At 34.7% G+C, this 23,444-nt stretch overlaps 3 protein-coding genes across 3 annotated transcripts; 2 read left to right on the top strand and 1 right to left on the bottom strand.

The window, feature by feature from the left end:
- Positions 1-359: 359 nt before the first annotated feature.
- LOC110689408 (probable helicase MAGATAMA 3) lies at positions 360-13,860 on the top strand. Its single transcript, XM_021866192.1, has 20 exons — positions 360-589; positions 1,072-1,210; positions 1,305-1,447; positions 1,610-1,804; positions 2,565-2,756; positions 2,924-2,959; positions 4,269-4,354; positions 4,474-4,524; positions 5,309-5,420; positions 5,488-5,593; positions 6,235-6,332; positions 8,794-8,904; positions 8,974-9,066; positions 9,755-9,808; positions 10,269-10,327; positions 10,421-10,505; positions 10,799-11,167; positions 11,370-11,492; positions 11,564-11,650; positions 13,098-13,860. Exons 1-20 carry the CDS (start codon positions 488-490, stop codon positions 13,275-13,277), a joined length of 2,421 nt encoding a protein of 806 aa, XP_021721884.1. The 5' UTR covers positions 360-487; the 3' UTR covers positions 13,278-13,860.
- A 1,866-nt stretch (positions 13,861-15,726) lies between these two features.
- Positions 15,727-17,266, top strand: LOC110689570 (CRIB domain-containing protein RIC5-like). The gene is made up of 4 exons (XM_021866342.1): positions 15,727-15,991; positions 16,091-16,191; positions 16,288-16,333; positions 16,440-17,266. The coding sequence occupies exons 1-4, from the start codon at positions 15,934-15,936 to the stop codon at positions 17,009-17,011; spliced, it is 777 nt and encodes a 258-aa protein (XP_021722034.1). The 5' UTR covers positions 15,727-15,933; the 3' UTR covers positions 17,012-17,266.
- Positions 17,267-17,924: 658 nt separating this feature from the next.
- LOC110689528 (polyubiquitin-like) lies at positions 17,925-22,966 on the bottom strand. The gene is made up of 3 exons (XM_021866309.1): positions 22,916-22,966; positions 20,596-20,712; positions 17,925-18,758 (listed from the first exon to the last, which is right to left on the bottom strand). The coding sequence occupies exons 1-3, from the start codon at positions 22,964-22,966 to the stop codon at positions 17,925-17,927; spliced, it is 1,002 nt and encodes a 333-aa protein (XP_021722001.1).
- Positions 22,967-23,444: the final 478 nt, after the last annotated feature.

The raw sequence follows: 23,444 nt of genomic DNA, 5'->3' as shown, positions 1-23,444 counted from the left end.
ATATTGTCATGTTTGATCTTGTTAAATTTATCCCGACTTATACATTTTAATTCCTAAGGTTTATAATTTTACATATTGGTAACTAAATATATTAACGATTGAAAACATGCATCGACAAGCGTGAAAATAGAAGTATTGTAACAAAAAAAAAAAAGCAGAGAAAATATGAAGTATATTTTTAAAAAAGCTCGTATTCCATATTCATACAAGTTCGAAAATGTACATGGTAAATATTTGCCCCAAAACCCAAAACCCATTACTACAACTCGTACTCTATATATATACTACTGATTTTTTTTTTTTTTTAGTCAAGGTCTTTTTTACCGTAAAATTGTAAATAAATAAAAAAAAAACTCAAAAACAAAAATAATTTTTTTTTTACTATTTTCTTTTTTCCAATTAACATTTAGCAATTAATAACATTAGAAACCCCTTAAACCCTTGGCCTCAGCGAGAGAAGTCTCTGCTCTCTTTCTCCACTGAAAAAATGGCAATAGAGAAGATCAAAGTGGAGGAGGAAGCTTGCATGATTCGCTTCTACAAGATTGTTCTTAGCTGGGATTACTTTCGTCTTCTTCAACTTTCTCAGGCAATTTTATTTTTTACTTTTTTTTAATGCTATTATCTCTTTAATTTCTTAGGCTTAAATTTAATTTCTTTTTAATCAATTATTCAACAATTTATATGCAATTTTTGGTTGTTTTTTCTTTTTGGGTAATTGGTACGAACAATTAAAAACAATTATTTTCCTATTTGGGTATAGTTGAGATGAACAGTTTGTGATAATGATTGCAGTTTATTGTTTTTATTGTTATTGTTATTGTGATGAGCTTTGTAACTGTTTTATTTATCTGGGTTTTTGGGATGAACAATTAAAGACAAATTCTTGCCAATGAGTGAATTGTTTTCCCCATTTGGGTTATTTGAGATGAACAGTTTGGCATATATAATGCATTATTTTTAGAATTTTTAATGTTTCAATTTTTTTTTTCTTATTTATAAATTTTTTGTTCTTGTTATTGTATTTTGATGATCTTTGTGATTTTTTATATTTGTGTACTTGAAAAGCAGAAACCTAGCTTACAAAGTAAAAAGGGTTTAAAGGAGGTGAAGGATACATTTAAAGATGTTGATGATTATCTTGCAACTTTTGAGCCTCTTCTTTTTGAAGAAGTGAAATCCCAAATTGTCAGAGCCAAAGATGAAGAGGGTATAGTTTGTGTCCTTTCACTTCATCTTGGACCTTTGTTCCAGATATGCGGATTATTATTTGTATAAATACTAAAGTTTTGTCTAACAATCAGGGGCATCGGCTTTCCAGCAGAAGATTTGTATGGTTAAAGAATGCAGTGATTCAGACGGGTTTTATTTCCCGGTTGTATTTTACACGACGGAGGAGGGAGATTCCTTTTTCCAAAATGATCTTTTGGTACTTTCGAAAGAGAAGGTGATTAAGCTATTTTGCTAGTTTATGACTAGTTTGGGAGCTAATAATTAAGATTTAAGAGTAGCATTACGAATTAGTTCTTTTATGGAAGATCCCTTATATCTATCATTAGATAGTGTGTTTGCTCCCATCTTGCTAATTTAATGTGGTTGAACATTACAGATTGTTGGTGACAGGTTTCCTGAGACATATGCATTTGCGTTGGTGGAGCATCGTCAGATAGATTCTCTTAGACTCAGAATGTTTTTACAAGGAGAGGTTAAGGGAACTGATACAAACCGTACAGTGTCTAGCAAGAGACTTGCCAATATGCGTTCATGTATAAAAGTTGAACAGATTATTCTTCACATGTCGAAGGTAATATATCATTATTTACTGAAATCTGTTCTACTTTTACATTTTCTGAAATTTCGCTATTTAATCAGCGTGTCTCATATAGTATGTGCTCTTGCTCATCTGTTCATGGAAAAGAAATGAATGCAAGTCATGGGTACCAATGGTCTCATTGTAACTGAAGTACCTATCTTTGGTTCACAAACTAACTCAAAGTGAAAATTAGCAGAGCTAGCTTACGAGAAATTCTCCTATTGAGGGAATTGTATGTAGGTTAAAGAGGGAAAAGATAAAAAATTGAGTCACTTAGTCTATTTGCTATGTACAGTCTCTGTAAATTGAACCTGGATGCATATGAGTGATTGTTTAATCCATGCAGACTACTTTTTACATCTGAGTAGCTCCTGCCTCCTGGTTTTCAATTTAAAATTATTAACTGAAGAAGGATTAATAAATGCTTTACTGAAGTTTGGTGGTGGGTGTGGGGGTACATATATTATGTATGTTTAGAAAATGACATTGTTTAAAAATTGATGGGAATATACCTATAAATCATGTGCTGATGAATGAGTTAAATAATTTGCAATGCGACCACACATTTATCAGCTGAGAAGACATTCTATATTTTTGGCGAGTGTTGTTTGTACTCATAATGTATTGAGTCTAAAAAATGTTAAAATTCTGTATTATATTTTACTTGGTGATCTCATCATACGATCTTCATTTGTCAAAATTTCAATATAGCCAGGTTTCTTTTTATTCGAGTAACTGATTCTTACGACAGGTCTGCAGTTTATCTACTATTTTTCGCGAGTTTGTTGCCATGCGGTCAATTAGCTCTCTTCCCTTCAGGGATGTAATTTTGAAGGCTACTGACAGTAGTGCCAATTCAACTGCTCTTGCTTGGGAGATCCCTGGGAAATTGATGGAATCTATTGAAAGTAATCACAACGAGTCTCAACTGGAAGCTATACGTGTGAGTATTTGTGAAACTCTTGGATTTCTCATTTTCTTCTAGTTCTTTTTTGCTTCTGAATTAGTCTGTATAGGTGCATAGCTCTCTAATCCAGTTACTCTTAGTTAGAAAGTCTTGTATATTCTATTTTTACAGTAACCTGACATGAATCTGACTGATTTATTCAGGCAGGGCTATCACGGAAACCTTTTGTCTTGATACAGGTATTTTCTGACTTTGAAACTCAAGCAGCAGCAATTTACTCCTTTATGTCAACATGTTTAGGGCCACATTTATGTGTTAATTGATTCGGAAACTAACTGTATGGCATAAGAATGGATTGGGCTAACGTGTATAGGTTTGCTTTGATTTGGCTGTCTGGTGTGAAAAGATATGAATGGTTTTGCCTGGCTTTAATTTTTTAATCACCTTGTTAGTGAAATGTTTAAAGTTTCAAAGAAGTATGCCTTAAAAAAAGAATTTGCTGTTATCTGATGCTTGTGGTTGGATGGTAGATTTAGGTTGGATGGTAGATTTAGGTTGGATCATATGTCATTAGGCGCATCCAACAATACAGTTGGTGTTCTAATCCCAATTTCGGTTTTTTGCTCCATGCATTAAAGCTATAGTTGGTGCCAGGCCAATTTTTTTCCAAATAAAATGCTGTCCTTTGAGGGATTGAAGACTTGAAAATAAAATAATGAAACCATCGCTGAATCACCTTGAGGTTTGATGTTATGTATTAATGTGTTTATTTCTAGCACGAGGCACTCTTGAGTCTTGATAGTGGACAATTACCTGTGTGATGCCTTCTGTGTTTCTGGGCACTGAAAATCTTACAAGATATCAGCATGACATGATAGACTATTTTATTGTAGAGTTAATTATTTTATCCTTTTAAGCTTGAAAATTTGCATATTTATGAAGTCCTTGGAAAAAGAGGGAGATTGCCTCTTGTTCAAAAGTTATCCTAGGGGAACATTTTTTTTTTCAAATCCATGGCTCAGGAGAAATTTCCTAGCAGTCAATATGAATTTTGAAGTTGCTAATATGATGTTTTTGATGCTGTGGAATTTTTCTTAGATCCAAATTCTTACTATAGAAGACATTAGCCAATTTGATTCTTGACCAAGTAGTCAAATCTCTCTATTCTAGCTTCTTGTTTATTGTTATGTTTACATGGTTTGATGGTGTTTGTAAATAATTGATAGAGAGCTTCCACAATACTGGCACTGATTAATCAAATCTCAGGTTGCTGTTATGATCTGGAATGGCCAGTTGGCCACTGATTTGATTCCCCTATTTTGTTCTGCCAAAGGTTTTCTTTGGTTTGATGATTCTGGTTCCTGTTTCATGTTTACTTTGAACATTTCTGATTTACTTCCTTATTTTTGGGATGGGGGAGGGAGGGTGGGCGAGTCAATAACTTTTTAAGCTGGATCATCTTTATTTGCTATACTTTATATAATATTTCTGTATATGCTGATTATGATCTATGAGGTTCTTGGAACCTGATTTTTTTGTTCATTTTAGGGTCCTCCAGGGACTGGAAAGACACAAACCATTCTTGGGCTTCTTAATGCTATTCTGCATTCTGTTCCGGCAAGAATGAATGCTAAGTGAGTTACAACTATCCTCACTTTTTTCTCTTGGGTGATCATGTAGCAGACTGCCTATGCTGTTTCATTGCGGAGGCTTAATTTCACTGATCTGGGTTTTAATTTCTTTACTCTTCCAGGGATAAACTGCGTGACATGAAGCGAGGCCCGGAATTGCCTATGGAGGAGAAGTATGTTTTGCCTGTTGCTCAATTTGGTGTCTTTTTGGCCTTTGATTTTATAATATCTTGCTGTGCTAGTTGGAACATACTTATTAAAAAATATTTTAACAAATACTGTGCTGTATGCTATATATTCCTAAATTTTTGCAGTTTGCTTGTGCTTAATCTTCTTGGAACTCATTCTTTCAAAAAATTTCCTGGTCTACTTCCTTCCAAGGAGTTTCTGCTGGTGCATTTTTTGTGGTTGGAAGTATTGTTTCCTGTTTAACGACTACCATAGCTTCATCTATCTAGGTCCAGGCATTCTTGTTCATGTGTCATTGGTGGATCATTTGTCTTAATACTATGCATCCAAGTGAGCTGATTATTGTTTAAGGCAACAGCACACTTCAAAATTCAAATTATATGCCAGTTAGGAAAGATGCAGAATCTGTATCTAGTGTTAATGGAGCTTCATAGCTGTAGTTCTGAAGTATTTTTAACAGAATAATAAAGTATAATAGCTCATCAGATTGCCTATGATTTTTAGAATTTGTGAAGTAATTAGTACTCATTATTTAGAATAAGGGTCAGTTAAAAACAACTGCTTTGTCATTTCAAGGGTCGGGCTATGTACATCTGACCCTCCTCTCGCTTGTCCAGGAAGGGTGTCTCTTTTCAGACATAGGTATCAAGTTATTGTTGTAGGGAAGTAGCAGAATCTTTTGACTCTTGTTGCATATAGATTTGAATATTGGTATACAAATCTGTTATGGTACATTGGTACTAATATCAACATGTTTATGTGATACAGGTGCAATCACTGGAGACTAGCATCTCCGTGGATATCTAAGGTCAATCCAAGAGATGAGATCATGCCAGTTGATGGTGATGATGGGTTTTTTCCAACAACTGGAAATGAATTGGTATGCTAATTTTCCTACTATGATGAGTATTCTTTAGATTGTCTTCTGAACAGTCAATGTGGTGCAGAAACCAGAAGTTGTAAATTCTAGTCGCAAATATCGTGTTCGTGTGCTGGTTTGTGCCCCATCAAATTCTGCACTTGATGAGATTGTGTTGCGAGTTCTAAATACAGGTATACTTTTTTGTCTATCTTTTCTACCTTTCCTGTCCAAGGTGTCATAATTATGTAATGGAAAAAAAAAATTACAGGGAGCGTCATTCCCTACCGTTAATTTCTGACAAGTCTTTATTTGTTGTGATGTTTCCAACTTTCAATATTACTCTTTTTTTTTTTCAAAAGCTATTTAGTATTATGGCGTAGTAAATGTTTTAGTTTATAATTTGGAAACTAGACAGCTAATTTGAGACGTCTGGAAAATAAAGATTTGACAACTAATATGAGATGTGGGGAGTACATTATAAGAAGAGACAAACAGATGTAAGACATTGAAAGATCTATTTTGGGTCCTCTAGATGAGGAACTTCATCGACAATGAGAAGATTTTTATCAATAAAGTGTCGAAGTTATCCTTCTCAAGTATGTGCCATTGAGTATATAGGTGTTTCAACGTGCTTTTGTATGTACTAACTGGTTTTCAGCAATTGAATTTATTGGATGTGCTCCGACCTCTACTCCTTTGTTTCTTTCTTATGTTTCTGCTGTACTTTTTAAGCCATTGGTTGATGTAATCTAATAGTCAGATATGGCAGCCTCAGAATTTATCTTGTGATGATCTAACTTATATGATGATATATTATTCCGGTTATCTGCAGGTGTTCGTGATGAAAATGACCGTGCTTATAATCCTAAGATTGTCCGCATAGGTCTTAAGGCTCATCATTCAGTACAGGCAGTTTCAATGGATTATTTGGTATGAATATCTGATGTACCTTGCACTGTTCCCCCCCCCCCCCCCCCCCAAAATAAAAACTATTTAGCCTTTTCTTGTGGCCTTAGGGTGGGGATGATATTGTGACTTTGTATGTTTTGGTACACATCCATCCTCATTTGATCCTTGGCTCCAAGGTTGTCAAGATCGGGATCCTACTTTGGATCGGTGAGAGGAGTAGGATCAAATCGGTAAAATCTGATCGTAGAATCGTAAGATCCTACAAAATTGATAAAAGGAGTAATAAAAAAAGTTGCTACATAGATAACATTTTTTAAGCAATAAAAATGGTAAAATTCATAGTTTTAGTAGTTGGATAGTAATTTACTTAGCTTAGAGAAAAGTTTAATTGCTTAAGGCTCATTTTAATAAGTAAAAAGTAGGATCGTACGATCCTACGATCCTGACCGATCCTACTCGATTCTGACTGATCCTGTACAATCTAAAATAATTTAGGGTTTTTCTCATTTGTACTCATGTGGTTTTACGTTTTCTCACCTGTACCCAAGTTTTTTGAAATTTCTCATTTGTACCCATGAGGTTACAACAATTATCACACATAATCAATTTAATTAACTAAAATGATAATCCTCGTTTAAGTGATTAATTAAAAATAAAACCATTGTTTTAAAGGATATAAAAAATAAAACAGAAAAAAAAACCCACCACCAGCCACCTCAGCCACCTCCCCCACTCCCCGACAACTTCCCCCCACCCCCAACCAACCCCACCATCGGGGTCGTTGGCTTCCGGCGATCTCCCCCCGCCCCCCACCCCTTGTCGCAACCTCCCCAACCACCAAAACCCCCTACGAATCTAAACCCTAACCCTGACCACCACCACCAAACACCCTATTTGACCCTCCCAAACCAACCCGACCCCTCCCCGAACCTCCCCACCGCCCGCCGACCACAGACCGACAACCCCTGACCCTCCCCGACCCGTTTCCACCCCTCCCCCACCCTAAACCCGACCCAAATTAGCCCCCTTCCACCCAAATCCGACAACCCCCACCCCTTCCCGGCCACTCCCCGTCCCCTGGCGACCAATCCCCCAGCCCTCCCCGCCCAACCCGATCCCCACCCCGACCTCAACCACCTGCAGCAGCAGTAGCAACTTTTTTTTTATTTTTATTTGTTTTTTTATTAATTTTTTATTTTTTTTATTTTTTTATTTTATTATATTAACCATGGTAATTAACCATAGTTATATTTTATTTTTAATTGATCACTTAATAGAGGATTATCATTTTAGTTAATGAAATTGGTTATGTGTGATAAATTGTTGTAACCTCATGGGTACAAATGAGAAATTTCAAAAAACTTGGGTACAGGTGAGAAAACGTAAAACCACAAAGGTACAAATGAGAAAAACCCAATAATTTAATTGAAAAACAGGATCGCACGATCCTGACCGATCCTACAACGATCCTGCTTGCTCTCCGATTCTGCATCCGATCCGAATCGTTTAGCTAAAATCAAATCGTAGGATCGCATGATCCTACGATCCGGATCGCGATTTTGGCAACATAGCTTGGCTCCTTCCGCATTCTCATCACTATAACTTCTTCTCAAGGTTGTGGCTTATTGGAGGACCATTTTAAACGAAGTAAAAACCCATGGTAGCTGGCAAGTGCAATGGCCAAATTAAGTGATCTATTGGCTAAGATCTTTAGAGTGTGAGCTGGCCTGTAATATATGGAATTGATTATTTTTCATCTGATGTGAAGCCATTCTATTTGTGTGAAAGTAATCTTATCCCATGACTGTTATGGACTGAGCAGATACAACCAATAACAGAGAAGAAAGCTATAGAATGGTAAATTAGAGAAGAAAGATTGAGGTTTAATTAACATAAATAACGGTTAACACAATCGATAGGTTTAGCCTATCAAGCTCTACAGTGAATTAAGCTCACAACTCTCTAAATGAGTGACTTGAGGTCACAACTCTCCTAAGGAACTACTCCAAAATTCTGCCTACCTATTCCCTTCCCTTCCCACTCTATTTATACTAAGGCTAAAGGTTCTAACCTAATACTACTAAATTACCAATAATGCTCTTCCTTAGGTTAATATATTACAAGGACTCATAAAACATAATGCTTTCAAGTTCTATTTTTGTTTCAACTTTTGAATGTGCTAACTAAAATACAATTTTTGTAGCTTGGGTTGTTAAATCTTTCTTTTGCTAACTAAAATAGAATTTTTGTATCTTGGGCTGTTAAATCTCAGTAGTAATGCCTTGTGTGGGATTGGAGAGGGGAGGGGGGGTATATGATATAATGGCATATGGAGGATCTATAGCATCTTTCAACGTAAATAATAATGGCAGTGAAGTTGTTGAGCATTATCAATCGTGTTATTGTTGTTAACCTGCTAAATTGCCTGTAGTTTTACTCTTTAAGCTTCTCTGGTGCTTATACAACTGATTTGTTTTTGAAGGTAGAGCAAAAGCTAGCTGGTCTGGAGGGCCATCTGGATAGGCAGAAGCAAGGAGCTCCAGGGAGTGATAGAGATAGCATACGTGCATCAATTCTGGATGAAGCTGTGATTGTATGCAACTCTTCCCCTTAGCTGGAAATTTTTATGGTGCTCTTTTCACTAATACTTTTCTGGATGTAGGTATTCTCTACTCTCAGCTTCAGTGGTTCGACGATTTTTTCTAAATTGAATCGTGGTTTTGACATTGTTATTATAGACGAAGCTGCTCAAGCGGTAAGTATTCGGCCATTTGTTTGTCTAAGAATTACTGTTTGTATTTCTCATGCTAGTAAGTAAGCTGTAATTTATATTTTAACCAAGGAAAAATTTCTCATAAGAGGAAGGAAAAGAAGGGGAGGAAATCAGGAAAGGGAAAGGAGGGAAGATGATGAGTTTTCCTTCTAAGTCTCTCCATTGTTGGAGGGATCAATTTCGTACAATTCTATCCCTCCTTTTCTCTCCCCTCCAATTCTTTTCCTTCCTCATTTGTTATTTTCTTTTCCCTTCCTTTCCCTCCATTTCCTTCAATCCCAACAAAGTTATATCTGTACTTTTCTCTGTGGATGCTTTTGTTGTTGAATAGCTTGGTATAACATATTACAAACTTGAAAATTTTCTATAGCTGAAAAACCTGAATGATAATGCTCTGTGGCTGAATATAAATATTGGCCTTTTGAATTGCTACTCAGCTCTTCTAGCTAGTTTGTCAATCATTTATGTCAAGGGACTTATGATCCGCAACAACACCTCCCCCCCCACACACACAAAAAATAAAAAAATAAAAAAAATAAAATAAAAATGTTTGCACTTATGACTCCCCCAGTGTTTGTATGTGGTAGCTGCTTTAACTGAGTTTTCCATTATGAGATTGTTTTATGTGTCTGATCTTGGCCTTCAATTTTTAATTTTTTTTGGATAATAGGTGGAACCAGCAACTCTCGTGCCTTTGTCAACTGGATGCAAGCAAGTGTTTTTGGTAATATCTACATCCCCTTTTTTCTACTAGTGATCAGACTTGTACATTACATGCTTAAACTGGTTGGAAGATAATAATTTATGTTGTATAATGAGGATATTTTTTTATAATCTGCTTCACATTTAAGCTATAGTTCTGTGTCACAATCAAAGTCTATGAAACTGTACCTCTTTTGTCCTAAGTAAAGCTTTTATTGACTTGACAGAAATATTAAGGTTTGACATGTGAAAGCCGTATCAATTGAGCATATGCAAGTATCTAAACTTTAAATGGCATATACAATTAAAAATTCAGAAATGCTTTTTCTCAGTAACCCATGTATATATAACATGTATATTGTATGACAAGGAGTGTGAGCTATAGAACCTGATGTTATAGGAGTTAAACATATGTGCAAATGTCCTGGAATTGGGCTTCAGCAGCTGCAGGTTTACAAGCTGTCATTTCATTGTCTTATCAGGTTGGTGATCCTGTTCAATTGCCAGCTACTGTGATTTCTACTGTGGCTCAAAATCTGGGGTAAGAATTTTAATCTTACATATTTGTCATGTTAGAACCTACATCATAAATTACTTATTTAAATGCTTCTTACTAACTTATGTATCACTATAGATACGGAATGAGCTTGTTCAAAAGATTCCAGAAAGCTGGATATCCAGTATTGATGCTCAAGACGCAATATCGAATGCATCCTGAGGTACTCTTATGTAACAAATTTTCGATTCTCTGCACATACAGGTCTTTAAAGTAGTCATATGTGGTACTTAAGCTAGATTTGAATTGGGTTTAGACTCTTACAGATTTCATAAGCTTGAGAAGATATCTGGTTCAGTATTACGCAAACTATTATAATTCTAAACTTTGATCCCATATTCCCCTTACAATTCTGCTTTAGAAATGAAAGTTAAGGGAACTCATACTTGATCTTTTATCTATTTGTGTTTACTATCGTCATCTTATGTCAATGATACAAGTGTGTTGTTTAAATAGATACGGAGTTTTCCTTCTCAAGAATTTTATGATAATGCACTGGAAGATGGTGCTGATATTGAAGAACAAACAAAGCGTGTTTGGCATGATTATCGCTGTTTTCGCCCCTTTTGCTTCTTTGATGTAAAGGATGGGTCAGATTCGCAACCTGAAGGAAGTGGATCTTGGGTAAATGTAGATGAGGTTGAGTTTGCACTCCTCTTATATCAGAAATTGATTTCCAAATATCCAGAGCTCAAGTCAAGCTCCAAACTTGCTATTATTTCTCCTTATAGCCTTCAGGTTAGGCTCTTCCGTCAGCGATTCCGGGAAATATTTGGTTCTGATTCAGAAAAAGTAGTAGACATAAACACTGTTGATGGTTTTCAGGTATGTGATCTTCGTAGTTTTGTTCTTGGTTTCAAAATGTGCAATTTTTATTGTTTGATGTCTTTGCCAACTTAGATGTCGTGGATGCCTGAAATGCAAAGCAAGAGTGACCAAATAATCAACTATGCGATATATAGTCATACTATCTGACTGAAAATTGTATTGACAATCAAACTATATAAATTGCTGGAACTCATTGCAGGGACGGGAAAAGGATGTTGCAATATTCTCATGTGTTAGGGCAAGCAAAGATGGGGGTATTGGATTTGTTTCTGATTTTAGGCGTATGAATGTCGGCATCACCAGAGCTCGTTCATCCATCCTGGTAAGACTGATCAACAAATCATATTTTACATAAATTTGTGATGATTTTCACCTGAACTTCGGAGTCTCTAGGTTGTGGGTTCTGCATCAACATTGAAGAGGGACAAGCACTGGAGCAACCTCGTAGAAGCTGCTGTGAAGAATAATTCTCTTTTTGAGGTAATCATGGTTTATTCTGCACATGCACCTGTAAGCTTAACACTTTGTTTGGATAGGAAGAAATAGAAGGAAAAGAAGAGAAGAGAAATGGAGGGGGACAAAATCTCTTGTTTGGGTAAAAGATTGGGGGAAGGAAGGGGAAGGAGAGGGAGTGATCCATTTTCCCTTTAATCTCTCCAAAATTGGAGAGATTTGGAGGGAAAATGGAGCTCACCTCCCCCTCCCTTTCTTTTCCCTTCCCTTCCTCCATTTTCCCTCCCCTTCTTTTCCTTCCTTCTTTGCTATCCAAACAAAGCGTAAGTGTGTGTTTGGATTGAAGGAAATGGAGGGTAAGGAAGGGAAGGGAAGGGAAGGGAAATGGAGGGAGGGAGTTTCTTTCATTTGGATAAAAAATTAGGGATGAAGGGAATTGGAGGGGAGAGAAATGTAGGGACTAAATTCTAAGAATATGATCCCTCCAACAATGGAAAGATTTGGAAGGAAAACTCATCCTTCTTCCTTCCCCTTCCTTCCCTTCCCTCCCCTTCACCTCCCTCTCTTTCTTTTCTTTCCCTTAACATTACCCAAACAAACTGTAAATGCCACTTGTCTGGTCATTGGTGTTGAGCTTACGGGCATGTTTCTGATAATTTGAAGTAATACTAATACTTATTGATGATGAAGCTGTTTCCACTGATCTAAGTGGGACATTGTAGTATTTTAGTCTAGCATCCTTCTATAGTCCGTGTAATGGACTAACCAGGGTGTAGGATACATGTGAGACTTAAATATGGAGTATATGTTTTTTGTCTTCAACAGCTTCAGGGTTTCTGTAAATTATTGAATATGTATGTGTTGGAGGTTGACATGCTGAGTAAAGTTAAACAAGTTCTGGGATATGCGTGTCTTTTTAGATTCAATGAGTCACTTAAGTATTGATTTATGTGGTATCTAAACAAGCTATTCAAGCTGAATGTTGAGATCACTTTTAATATTGATAATATTGATAAACAAGTCAAACTTGTCTTCCGACTTTCCCTTGTACAACTAGCTAGGGTGAATGTTGCATACTGTACTTTTCTTAACCTAATCTACCTGCAACTAGATTATCCAAAATTGTACATCAGGTTTTGATGCTAAACAAAGACTAAGATAGATATTGCTGGAAGACGTGAATCAAGCTGTACAAGGAAACAGCATCTCCATTCTACTACTTCAATTGACTATAATTAATAAGAGAAGGTAGTAGAACTCATTATGCTAATATCCTGAAAATCTTGTCATTGAAAGGTGAAAATATAGAAAATTGAAGATTAAGTGCTGGGTTTCTGAGTAGGATAAAATTTGTCTTTCATGTGTGAAGATCCTTGTTTCTGTTGTGTGCAAGATAATACGGAGTGATTTTATTTTCGCAATATATAATGATTCCAGTTATCATCTCTCATTCTTATCAATATTATCATGGCAGGTAACCAAGCCTTATGCATCATTCGTTAGTGATGAACACATGAAATCCATGAAAGTGGAGGTTGAGCCTGATGATTTCGACGAAGAAATGTATGCACCTATATATGGTGATGTGGACAACTCTGTACAAACAATGGATGTCGAAGATGAAGGTTATGGTGATGCAGGCGGTGATGATTAGTTGCAGATTCCACATTGGGCAAACTGACAAAGTATTGTAGATGGGCTTCGTATTGGGCAAACTGACCATACTGCCAAGGCTGCACTTTGCAGGTTGAAGATGACTGTAGAAAACAGATAACATAACAATGACTGCTAATAATTTTTGCCAGCTTAGCTGCAGGAGATGGCTTATCAGAAAACTGGTAATGTCATCATCCCGAAAATTTGAAGATCATGGGATCGGAAGAGAAGGGCTTTGGACGGCAAAGTATACCCCTGCCGGACTAAAGGGTTGGCCTCATGGGATAGTGAATTCTATACAATTTTGAAGATTGATCCTTTAATTATATCTTTTTTTCTGACTTTATATCAGGGAAATATAAAAACTATACTGTTAAAGCTGTAAATGGCGCTTTTTTTTTTTTTTTTTTTTTATTAATCATTTAAAAAACAAATGTAGAGTCAAATTATTTATTTTACTGTAATATATAGTAATTAGGAAATCCATCATGATGGTTCCTAATAATTGAAGTTACTAATTTTGCTGAATTATAGTAGTATATAATATGATGTCATGCTGGCTTCTATTTGATAAAATATACTTTTGTTATTCCTACAAACTACCTGTTTCTGTGTCGAATATAGTCAACTCAGTGTTTAGTCGTATGCTACTACAATGATTTTTTTATTTATAGGTCTATTACTATTTATCTTAGAATTAAATTTGAAACATGTATTGTTAAAATATGTATATATATATATATATATATATATATATATATATATATATATATATATATATATATTTTGAAAACAAGTATGAGGTGATTGTAACTTGGTATATACATGCTCTTTTGGTAAAAGTTATTGAATTTACTGAAAAGAAATTCAGTGCTAACTAAACATACCAACATTCAAACTATTTGTATACTACCTCTGTTAACATTTACTTGCAACTTTGGGGTATTATTTGAGAGACATAAAATATTCCAAAGTTGCAAGTAAATGTTAACGGAGGTAGTATATGAAAACATAAATTACTAACCTAAGTCAATACTTCATTAATAATTTATAATTTCCTACCAAAGCAATTTCCTTTTTCTAATATATAGATTAAAAAAAAAAAAAAATCCAATTAGACTGAGATATATGCTTCGAATATCTAAACATCTCACTTTTACATTCTATGTAAATGTAGACGAAACTCCCCACTTACAATATACGGGAATTTATTTAATTAGGGTTTATAAAGATATGAAAACTATGAAAATGTTGCATAAGTATAATTTGAAGCATAAAGCGTTACGAGTATTTAATTTTCAAGTACCCATGAAAACTATAGAATGTGTTACGAGTATTTAATTTTCAACTATAGAATGTGTTACGAGTATTTAATTTTCAAGTACCCATCATTGTCCATTACTCTATATGATTGTATTTTTGCTAGATTATTATTAGTTTGATGAAATAAAAGAATTATAAAAAAAAAAAAAAAAGCCCAATTTTCATCACTTTTACTTTAGGAAAAGTAATGAGGAGATAAAAGGGGGTAAATATAACAGGTTGTATTATTGAAATTTAGCTGGCAATTGCCAAATTGGACCAAACCAACTAAACACGTTTGGCTTCTAGATCATATGGCAAAATTCTCTCATTCATCTTACATCAATAGATTGAATTAAAATTTTCCTTTCTGATTTTTTTTCTTCCTCCTTTAATTTATTCAAAAAATAATTTTATGAAAAAACCTCGGCAAAATTTGTTGCATTGTTGCCCAATTTCTTCTTAGTGTTTAATTTGTTCCGTGAAGATCTCCTATTTCATCAATCTATGATGTATAGATGGATTCAGGATAATTCTTTTTATGACTAATTTGATGAATAATATCGCAAATTTGTTTCTATTATAAGGTGAGAATGCCATTTTTTCCATTCGCATTTTTAAAATTTTGATGTATTTTGCTTAATTTTACATGTTACGCAACAATATCAATATCTAATAGAGTATAAAACATATTCACGGGCCTCATACATTGGGATAATCATACGTTAATACAATAAAAAAAATCACAAACATCTAAAAAATAAAAATGCATGTTGTTTTTGCATCATTATGTAAGATAAAATTGATAAATGCTTGTTTATTTGTTTTAAGTGCTCAAGAAATTAAACATGAAAACATGGAAACATGTTTGTAATAAATTCATATATGTTGAAAAAATTAAAAGGTCAACTCATAAAAACAAGGAGGAAAAAACTCTAATGGAAAAGTTCAAATCTTTCCATGTTTTAATGAAAAAAGACTAATTTTTTTTAGTATTATGCTTAAATTAATTAATATGTTGAAGGTCTTCGTGGTTTCCACTCCAAGAAAAAGGAATCAATCAATTAATAATTTATATTTGACAAAATATATGATTGGAGATTTTTGACAACGGTATTTGATAAACTCTGTTTTATTACAAGATCCTGTTAGTTGGAAGGAATAAGATGTTAATTTATTAATTTTAATATTATTGAGGGAAAAAAAAATGTACATGTAAAAACAAGAACATGAATTTCTCCTCCCCTTTTGCAGATTAGCTAGATTATTACATGGACAGTTAGCTTGTATCGAAATTTGCTAACGAACGTACGTTGTTTCGAAAATTTTCTATCGTGTTTGATCCTTCGACGATGTCAATGAAGATGAAGGGACTTCTCAAAGGTCTTAGATACATTTCAACAATTTTTGGTAAGTTTTTTTGTTGATTTTTTTTTTTTTTTTTTTTTTTTTTGGGTTTAATGTGGAATATAATTCTTAGTATTTGCAAATTTATTGGTAATAATGTAGATGAAGAACAAGAGCCAGAAATGCAAATTGGGTTTCCAACTGATGTAAAGCATGTTGCTCATATTGGTTGGGATGGTCCAACTGCGAATTCGCCGAGCTGGGTATTGTAACAATTTATTTCATATATATATATATATCAGTTGAAAGTATGATCGGATTAGTTATGATTGAATTTGAATCTTTCGTGTGTTCCGTAGATTAATCAATTCAAAGACGGAGAAGGAGGAGGAGGAGCTTTGAATGGTAAGAAATTAGATGACAAATGCAATTTTAAGTCTAAATACTCTCTTCGTCTGGAAATAATAATTACCTGGATATGAAACACGTGTTATGTTTCGTTTTTGTGTAGTTGATCAACAAAATGGACCTAGAACACGGGGTCTAGTCCAAGAAAAACGATTCTCTACAAGTTCGGATTCACCCATTGAGTCTCCCTCTCGAAAGAAGTCCGACAAGCCTAGGGGATCGAGGCGTGCTAACTCGACTCCCTCTGCTGCTGTCGAATCCCCCAGAAGGTCGTTAACAAAGCAGCAGTCGCCTCAGCAGCAGTCGCCTCAGCAGCAGCAACAACAACAGCAACAACAGCAGCAGCAGGTCCTCCGAACAGCAGAAGGTGAGTCAACCTCAGTGAGCCAAAAAACCTCCTCACGCCGGAAAAAGACCAAGACTAGCTCATCTCGAACATCAACCAAGTCCAAGTCTGCAGCCCCACCAGTCGTCGAGTTTTCACACTTCTCGGACCCTGGTGTAGGAGGAGGAAACAGCAGCAGAAACACTGCTACTGCAGGAGGCAGTGCAGATCATACACCACCACGTCGATCGAAAGGCAAAGATACATGCCAAGGTTCACTTATGAAAGCAACAGAGCAAGAAGATCAGAAGGCATTGGATGATATTTCTAGAGGAATTCATGCAATGTAAAAATAGTCTCATCATCATGTGTAATGTATATTTTTCTGTACACATTTTATCTTTTTACCTCCCCTTTTTTTGGCAAACTTTGGTTTAGTTGCAACAGATTGATAGTTGTAGTCTTTGATTGGAAGTAAATAGAACAAAAAAAAATCTTCTTAGCCAAGTTGTATTCTTCGCTTATAGCATGTAAAACCCGAATTTTCAGCTAGCAATAGTGTTACTTAATTCGCAGTGTGCTTTTAATACCCTAATGGATACGGTAACACATCTCATCACCAAATGTGTTAAACTGGTATAAATTTATAATACCATATCTATTTCGTAGTTTGTGAAATTAATAAATTATTCAAACCTGTCAAAATTTATCGAACTCAAAGTAGTTTGTACTCGAATATGAACTACTAGACCAAATATGACTTGATTTGTTCAGAAAGATGAAATTGATATGATCTTTTAATTTAACAGAATGTTCTAATTTACGATATATCTGAATAGACCTAATCCAACTCGTTCCCGAAGCAAAATGGCATGAACCAAACAACCCATATTACTTAACAATCAATACAAAACTACAGAAAATAATCAAACATTAAAATTATAAGAATACCCAGCATTCTTTAACACAATATTTCTTAAACCGTAAAAAGCTTGATGAGTTTGATTCAACATAAAAACTTATAACATAGACTGACACAACAAACAGAAAGCAATAGACAGCTTACTACCTACCAGAATAACAAAGAGATTCTGGTATGTTACATGTAAAATCTGCCTAGTGTTTCTCTAAAACAGACAACAACGACACAATAAGAAGAAAAACAACAACGATAGCAATAAGAACTGCTAACAACGACGACAACACTGACTCCATAAAACTTAAACAAAGACGCCGATAAAACTTAAACCCTCACCGAGCTAATCAACACATATCTGTGGACTTTGGAGGACGCCCCATTCTGAGCATGGAATTCCTCTTGACACCATAGCTTTCGAGATTATATCCAGCAACGAGCCGTCTCCCTTGGAAGGACATTTGATTAAAAGGAAGGATAATTCCGTGCTGATCAAACACTCTTTGACGGATAACACCCACATCATCCGAAGCCAGGACATTCAGAGTGATAGTACTACCCAGGTACATCTTCAGAGACACCTGAAACGGATAGATCAGGTGCAGAACAGTCTGGTTTTCAATGCAGTAGGAAGCCAATGACCTCGAATCCTCGAGAGCATTTCCATCCAAAAGAAGTCCAGCTCCATCAACCCTCGAGTTTATCATACTTCCAATCACAACCTTGGTGTATGCAACTGTGTGCAGCTTCCTGATCTGAAAGTACACCTTCCCATTATTCGGGGTGTAAACTGAGATCCACACCAGATCCTGAGGGATCTCGACCAAGAGCAGGGTCGAATTAGTATTGATGTCGATGATACCAAGAGATGCTCGAGGAAGAAGTAGTCTTCCCTCGTACATGAGATCGTAGCTGTGTGGGTTGCATCCCAGCTTGTTGGCTATCATGTATTTGATAGAAGTCGCGGTGTCATTGACATTCGCGATAACCACCATGTCTAGCTGAGGGTTGGTGGGGACTTTGATGAACAATTTCCTAATGAGATAGGATACGTTGTCGTCTGCGAGTGGCTGATCTACACTCTGAGATTCATCTTGATGGGGCAACTCAATGGGGTTCTCACCAACACCTTCCTCATTGCAAACCTGTTTCACCTCTTTGAATGCAGCAGTGCTTTTAACCTTCAAAATATACAAACGGAATAAAAATATAAACATGTGTAATACACGGCGACAAATCATAAATCATGCAATATACGGAGTATATTAGGAAAATTTAATGGATCTAAATAATATTGTGTAATTAATAACCTATTAATAAAAATTACCGATGAGAGAAAATGATAACATATCTTAATAACTAAGAGATACGGCGGTTAATAAAATAATATAATCTCGCTATTTATTAAAGTGAATTCATAAATAAGCAGAATTGTGCACGTAGTAGAAAAACCTACATCAAACATTTAATCATCTTGAAATCTCGTGAATTACATAGCTTAGATCTATCATGTAATTTTATGCGCCGTTAATAATTGAAAATTTTAGGGATCGAAGCTAACAATTGACACACAAGCAAGCAAGCATGTAGTATATAATTGATATTTTCAATTAATTTTATGGGAAAATGGCAAGAGGTAGGGTTCCAAACCTCTCAAAATATTTTGATCTACTACACTCCCCTTCAAATGAACAATTCTCTAACAATCTCAATGAAAGGAAAAGGGTGAATAAAATGTGAAATTAAACTCTCTAATACACTAAAAAGAAGGCTTGAAATGTTTCACAATCAAATTAAAATCAATCTTAATTACTAGATGATCAATTTGGATCCTCAAAAAAAGATGATTTGGGTTCTCAAAAACACTTAAACATTTAAGTAAATTAGATAATATACACAATTATTTAAATATTTTATCCTCTTCGTTCCTTCCCTCACCCTTCCCAAAATCCCTCGCCACCCCCCCCCCAAATTGAAGGAGAGAAATTAAAGGAATAAGCTAGATGGTTTCAAAAATCCCCTTCGTTCTTCCCTCCCTCACCCTTCCCAAAATCCCTCGCCCTCCCCCCCCCCCCCAATCGAAGGAGAGAAATTAAAGGAATAAGCTAGATGCATTCACAAACAAAGATCGACTATTGATCTCCATGAGAAAGGCTAGACCTATTGGATCGCTCTAATGAGGGTCAGATCTAAGTCTCTATGCACCCTAAAATGTCAAACAGACCCTCATCAAATTCGTATGTAGTCAAGCCAATAGAAATCAATTTGAAGCACTTCTTGATTCTCAAATTAGTGATCAACAATCCATTCTACTAATATATCCTAGATCTAAGCCTTTGGATTTTAAAAGATCAATCACAAATTGCAAGTTGGTGTTTCGAAACAAGATCAAACTCCTTCCAAGGCAAAAATTGACAATTATATATTTCAAAACTCAAAAATCCATGAAATTTTAATTTTTACATTTGATTTATATAATAAAAGACCAAAATCTTATAATAACCAAAAACCCCTAAAATTAAAATTAAACATCCAAAGATTCAAATAGAGGGCAAAAACATGTGTGAAAATCAATTTTATGTTGATGATTTATAATTTTAATTTATTAATTAATCATCAAATCTTAACTTTTGATCAATTCAATTATAGATCTATAAAAATGACTCTTAAAACAGATGTTATAGCACAAAAATTCATGGAAAATAATTCTTCATCCTTCATTTCATCATCACAACTATAAAAATTAAATCTTGAAGTCATTTTCTCCTAATTTTTTTTAAATTTTATTATTTATTTAAAAATTAAATAAATAATAAAATTTTACAAAAATCAAGAGAAAATGATATCAAGATTCAACAAACGGTCAAATCAATTCCAACTTTTTTAGCATGAAAGTCAACTTACCAATCCAAAAACATGTAAAAAAAAACATCATTTGACAAAACAAAAACAAATAAAACACACAAAGATAAACACATAAACAACATGATGAGTGTTAAAATGAAACAAGAAATAAACCTCATCACCATCAGTCTCATTAGAAGAGGAGGCAGAGATAGCATAACCGGGACGCGAGGCACGAGCTTCACGACGATCAGCCATGGTGACGGTGGTGGTGGTGGTGGCCGGTGGCGGCTGTAAGAACAAACACAAATAAAATTAAAAAAAAAACTATTTTTAATTAGAGAAAAGACAAGAGAGGTGGTGTGAAATTATAGGAGTAGGGTTTAGGGTATTTATAGTGAAATGAAACAGCCTAAGACTGATGTTTAGTGTGACTCCACGTTTTTTTTGAGTGGCAAGGCGCCATTAGTATTAATTCTATCCAGTTTTTTTGAAATTTATTAATTACCTTTTTTCACAAATTTAATTAATTTAATTAATTAACACCAATTATTGTAGGATAATCTCATGCAATCTTCTATGATATTTGGGCCTGGACTCCTCGAATGATCCATTTTGGTCCGATATCATCTCCGATTTGCTTGTGTCTGATTTTCCGATGATTATACAAATATACAATCTTGTTTGTATGATTGTATGGAGTGTATATTAGTCGGATTATGAACCATTGATTTATTTTATTACGGAGTAATACTCTATATATATTTACGTTTGTTAATTTACTTATTTTTACGTATATAGTATGGGTGAAAGTACGGACTATAGCTACTACGTACGTACGTAGTAGTTTTAGTGAATTATTTACTCCGTATAATGCAAACATTATAGTAAATATATATATAGAGAAAAATCGATGAGAAGAAATCTCAATTGTGTTTATTACAAACTTATGCGCGGTATAGAGACAATTCGATAAGAAGAAATCTCAATTATGAGGTTTAGTGAGAAGAAATCTCAATTATGTTTATTACAAACTAGCTTAACTTGCATTGTTTAATAATTATTATTACAAGCTTTAGGAAATTCGAGGAATAATATGTAATAATAATGTACTTATTTTATTTCACAAATGTTAAAAAAAAATCGGATGTACAATAATGCTATTGTAAATCAATAGCAGTGAGCCTCTTCATTACTTTCTTTTATTAGTTTCTCTCTCTCTCCTCACTTATTTTTCACTCACTACGGAAGCCACCACCGCCGCCACCACCGCCGCAAGCTTGAGCCTCTCTCTCTCCTCACTTATTTTTCACCCACTACGGGAAGCCATCATCGCCGCCACCATTGTCGCGAGCTTGAGCCTCGTCAACAGTGATCTGACGGTTGTTGAGTGTTTGGCCGTTCATTCCTTTGATCGCGGCATCAAGGTCTTCGTTCCTTGCTTCCAAAGGTAATGATGGTGACGATGCTTGTATGGTAATTGGAAGCATTAGCAGAAATTTTTGTGATAAAAAGGGTCACTTTTGTGGGAAAAAAGGGATCACTTATGTGAAAAAAGGGGTCACTTTTGTAAAAAAAAAAAGTCACTTTTTTGAAAATATGGGTCACTTTTGTAAAAAAAAGAGGGTTACTTTTGTAAAAAAAAAAAGGTCACTTTTTTGAAAATATGGGTCACTTTTGTAATAAAAAGGGTAACTTTTGTAAAGAAAAAGGGTCACTTTTGTAAAGAAAAAGGGTCATTTTTCGCAAAAATGTTCGATGTACAATAAAATTACTGTAAATTGGGGGCATGCAAATTTTTTTGATTTTATTTAGCTAATTTAAATAAGTTAATTAATAAGAAAACATGTAAGTAAGAAATCATTTATTTATTTATTTATTTTAAACAAGAAATCATTTAATTAAATACATGTATGCATAGAAATAACAAGTACAATAAGCGAACACAGTAATTTATTTATTTACATAGGCATATATAATTAGTAGCTACTGGCCTACTATGTTAGATCATAAAATGTACTGGTATAATTGATCATATAATTAATTAAAGAAAGATTATATATTATCAGGAATTGCACAGTATGCATGATCAAAGTTAAAGCACAAACTCTTGAGATTATATTTTGATTAACAATATTATAAGATGTTAAGCCTTATTTAGTGTATAGCTATTGGGCCCTTGTGTTTGTTTAGCCCTAATATTTTGTTGAGTTGTATATATACATTTGTTAGTACTCTAACATAGCCACGGAAATTAATTCGTGACATGGTCTCAGAACCACTATCCTCTACACATTACAAACACTAAACTTCTAATATTTTCCCTAAATTTCTGATTTTATTGAGATAGTTCGATCAGATTGTGATCTACATTTGACAAGTTGGTGTGACTCGGATTGGGCTAGTTGTCCTTTGACGAGGCGTTTGATTTCGGGTTGGTTGGTCTTTCTTGGTGTGGTTTCCCAATTTCTTGGAAGACAAAGAAGCAACATACTGTTTCTAAGTCGTCTTCTGCGGAGGCAGAGTATCGCTCAATGTCGTCCATAACTTCATGGCTGAAATGGTTGCATTGAAGGCGCTACTTGATAGTTTGGGAGTGTCGCATCCACGTGCAATGAGCCTATTTTGTGGCAGTCAATCAACGTTATATATTGCACAGAATCCGGTGTTTCATGAACGTATCAAGTATATTGAGTTTGATTGTCATTATGTTAGGGATGCCATTCAGGAAGGAGTTATTAGTCCGTCTTATATGAAGATCAACTCACAGATATATTCACTAAGGCCTTAAGTAAAATCAGATTATGTATTTACTTGGCAAGTTGGACATTTGTGATTTGCATGCTCCAACTTAAGGGGAGAATGTTAGCCTTATTTAGTGTATAGCTATTAGGCCCTTGTGTTTAGCCCTAATCTCTTGTTAAATTGTATATATACACTTATTAATACTCTAATACAACCACGGAAAATTAATTCGTGACCCAAGAACAAACATTGCAATATTACATGCACAACCATTAATG

Source organism: Chenopodium quinoa, unplaced genomic scaffold (assembly GCF_001683475.1).
Source record: "Chenopodium quinoa cultivar QQ74 unplaced genomic scaffold, ASM168347v1, whole genome shotgun sequence".
Classification (NCBI taxonomy): Eukaryota; Viridiplantae; Streptophyta; class Magnoliopsida; order Caryophyllales; family Amaranthaceae; genus Chenopodium; species Chenopodium quinoa.
The sequence above is the reverse complement of the archived record's forward strand: the minus strand, read 5'-3'. Positions and strand labels throughout refer to the sequence as shown.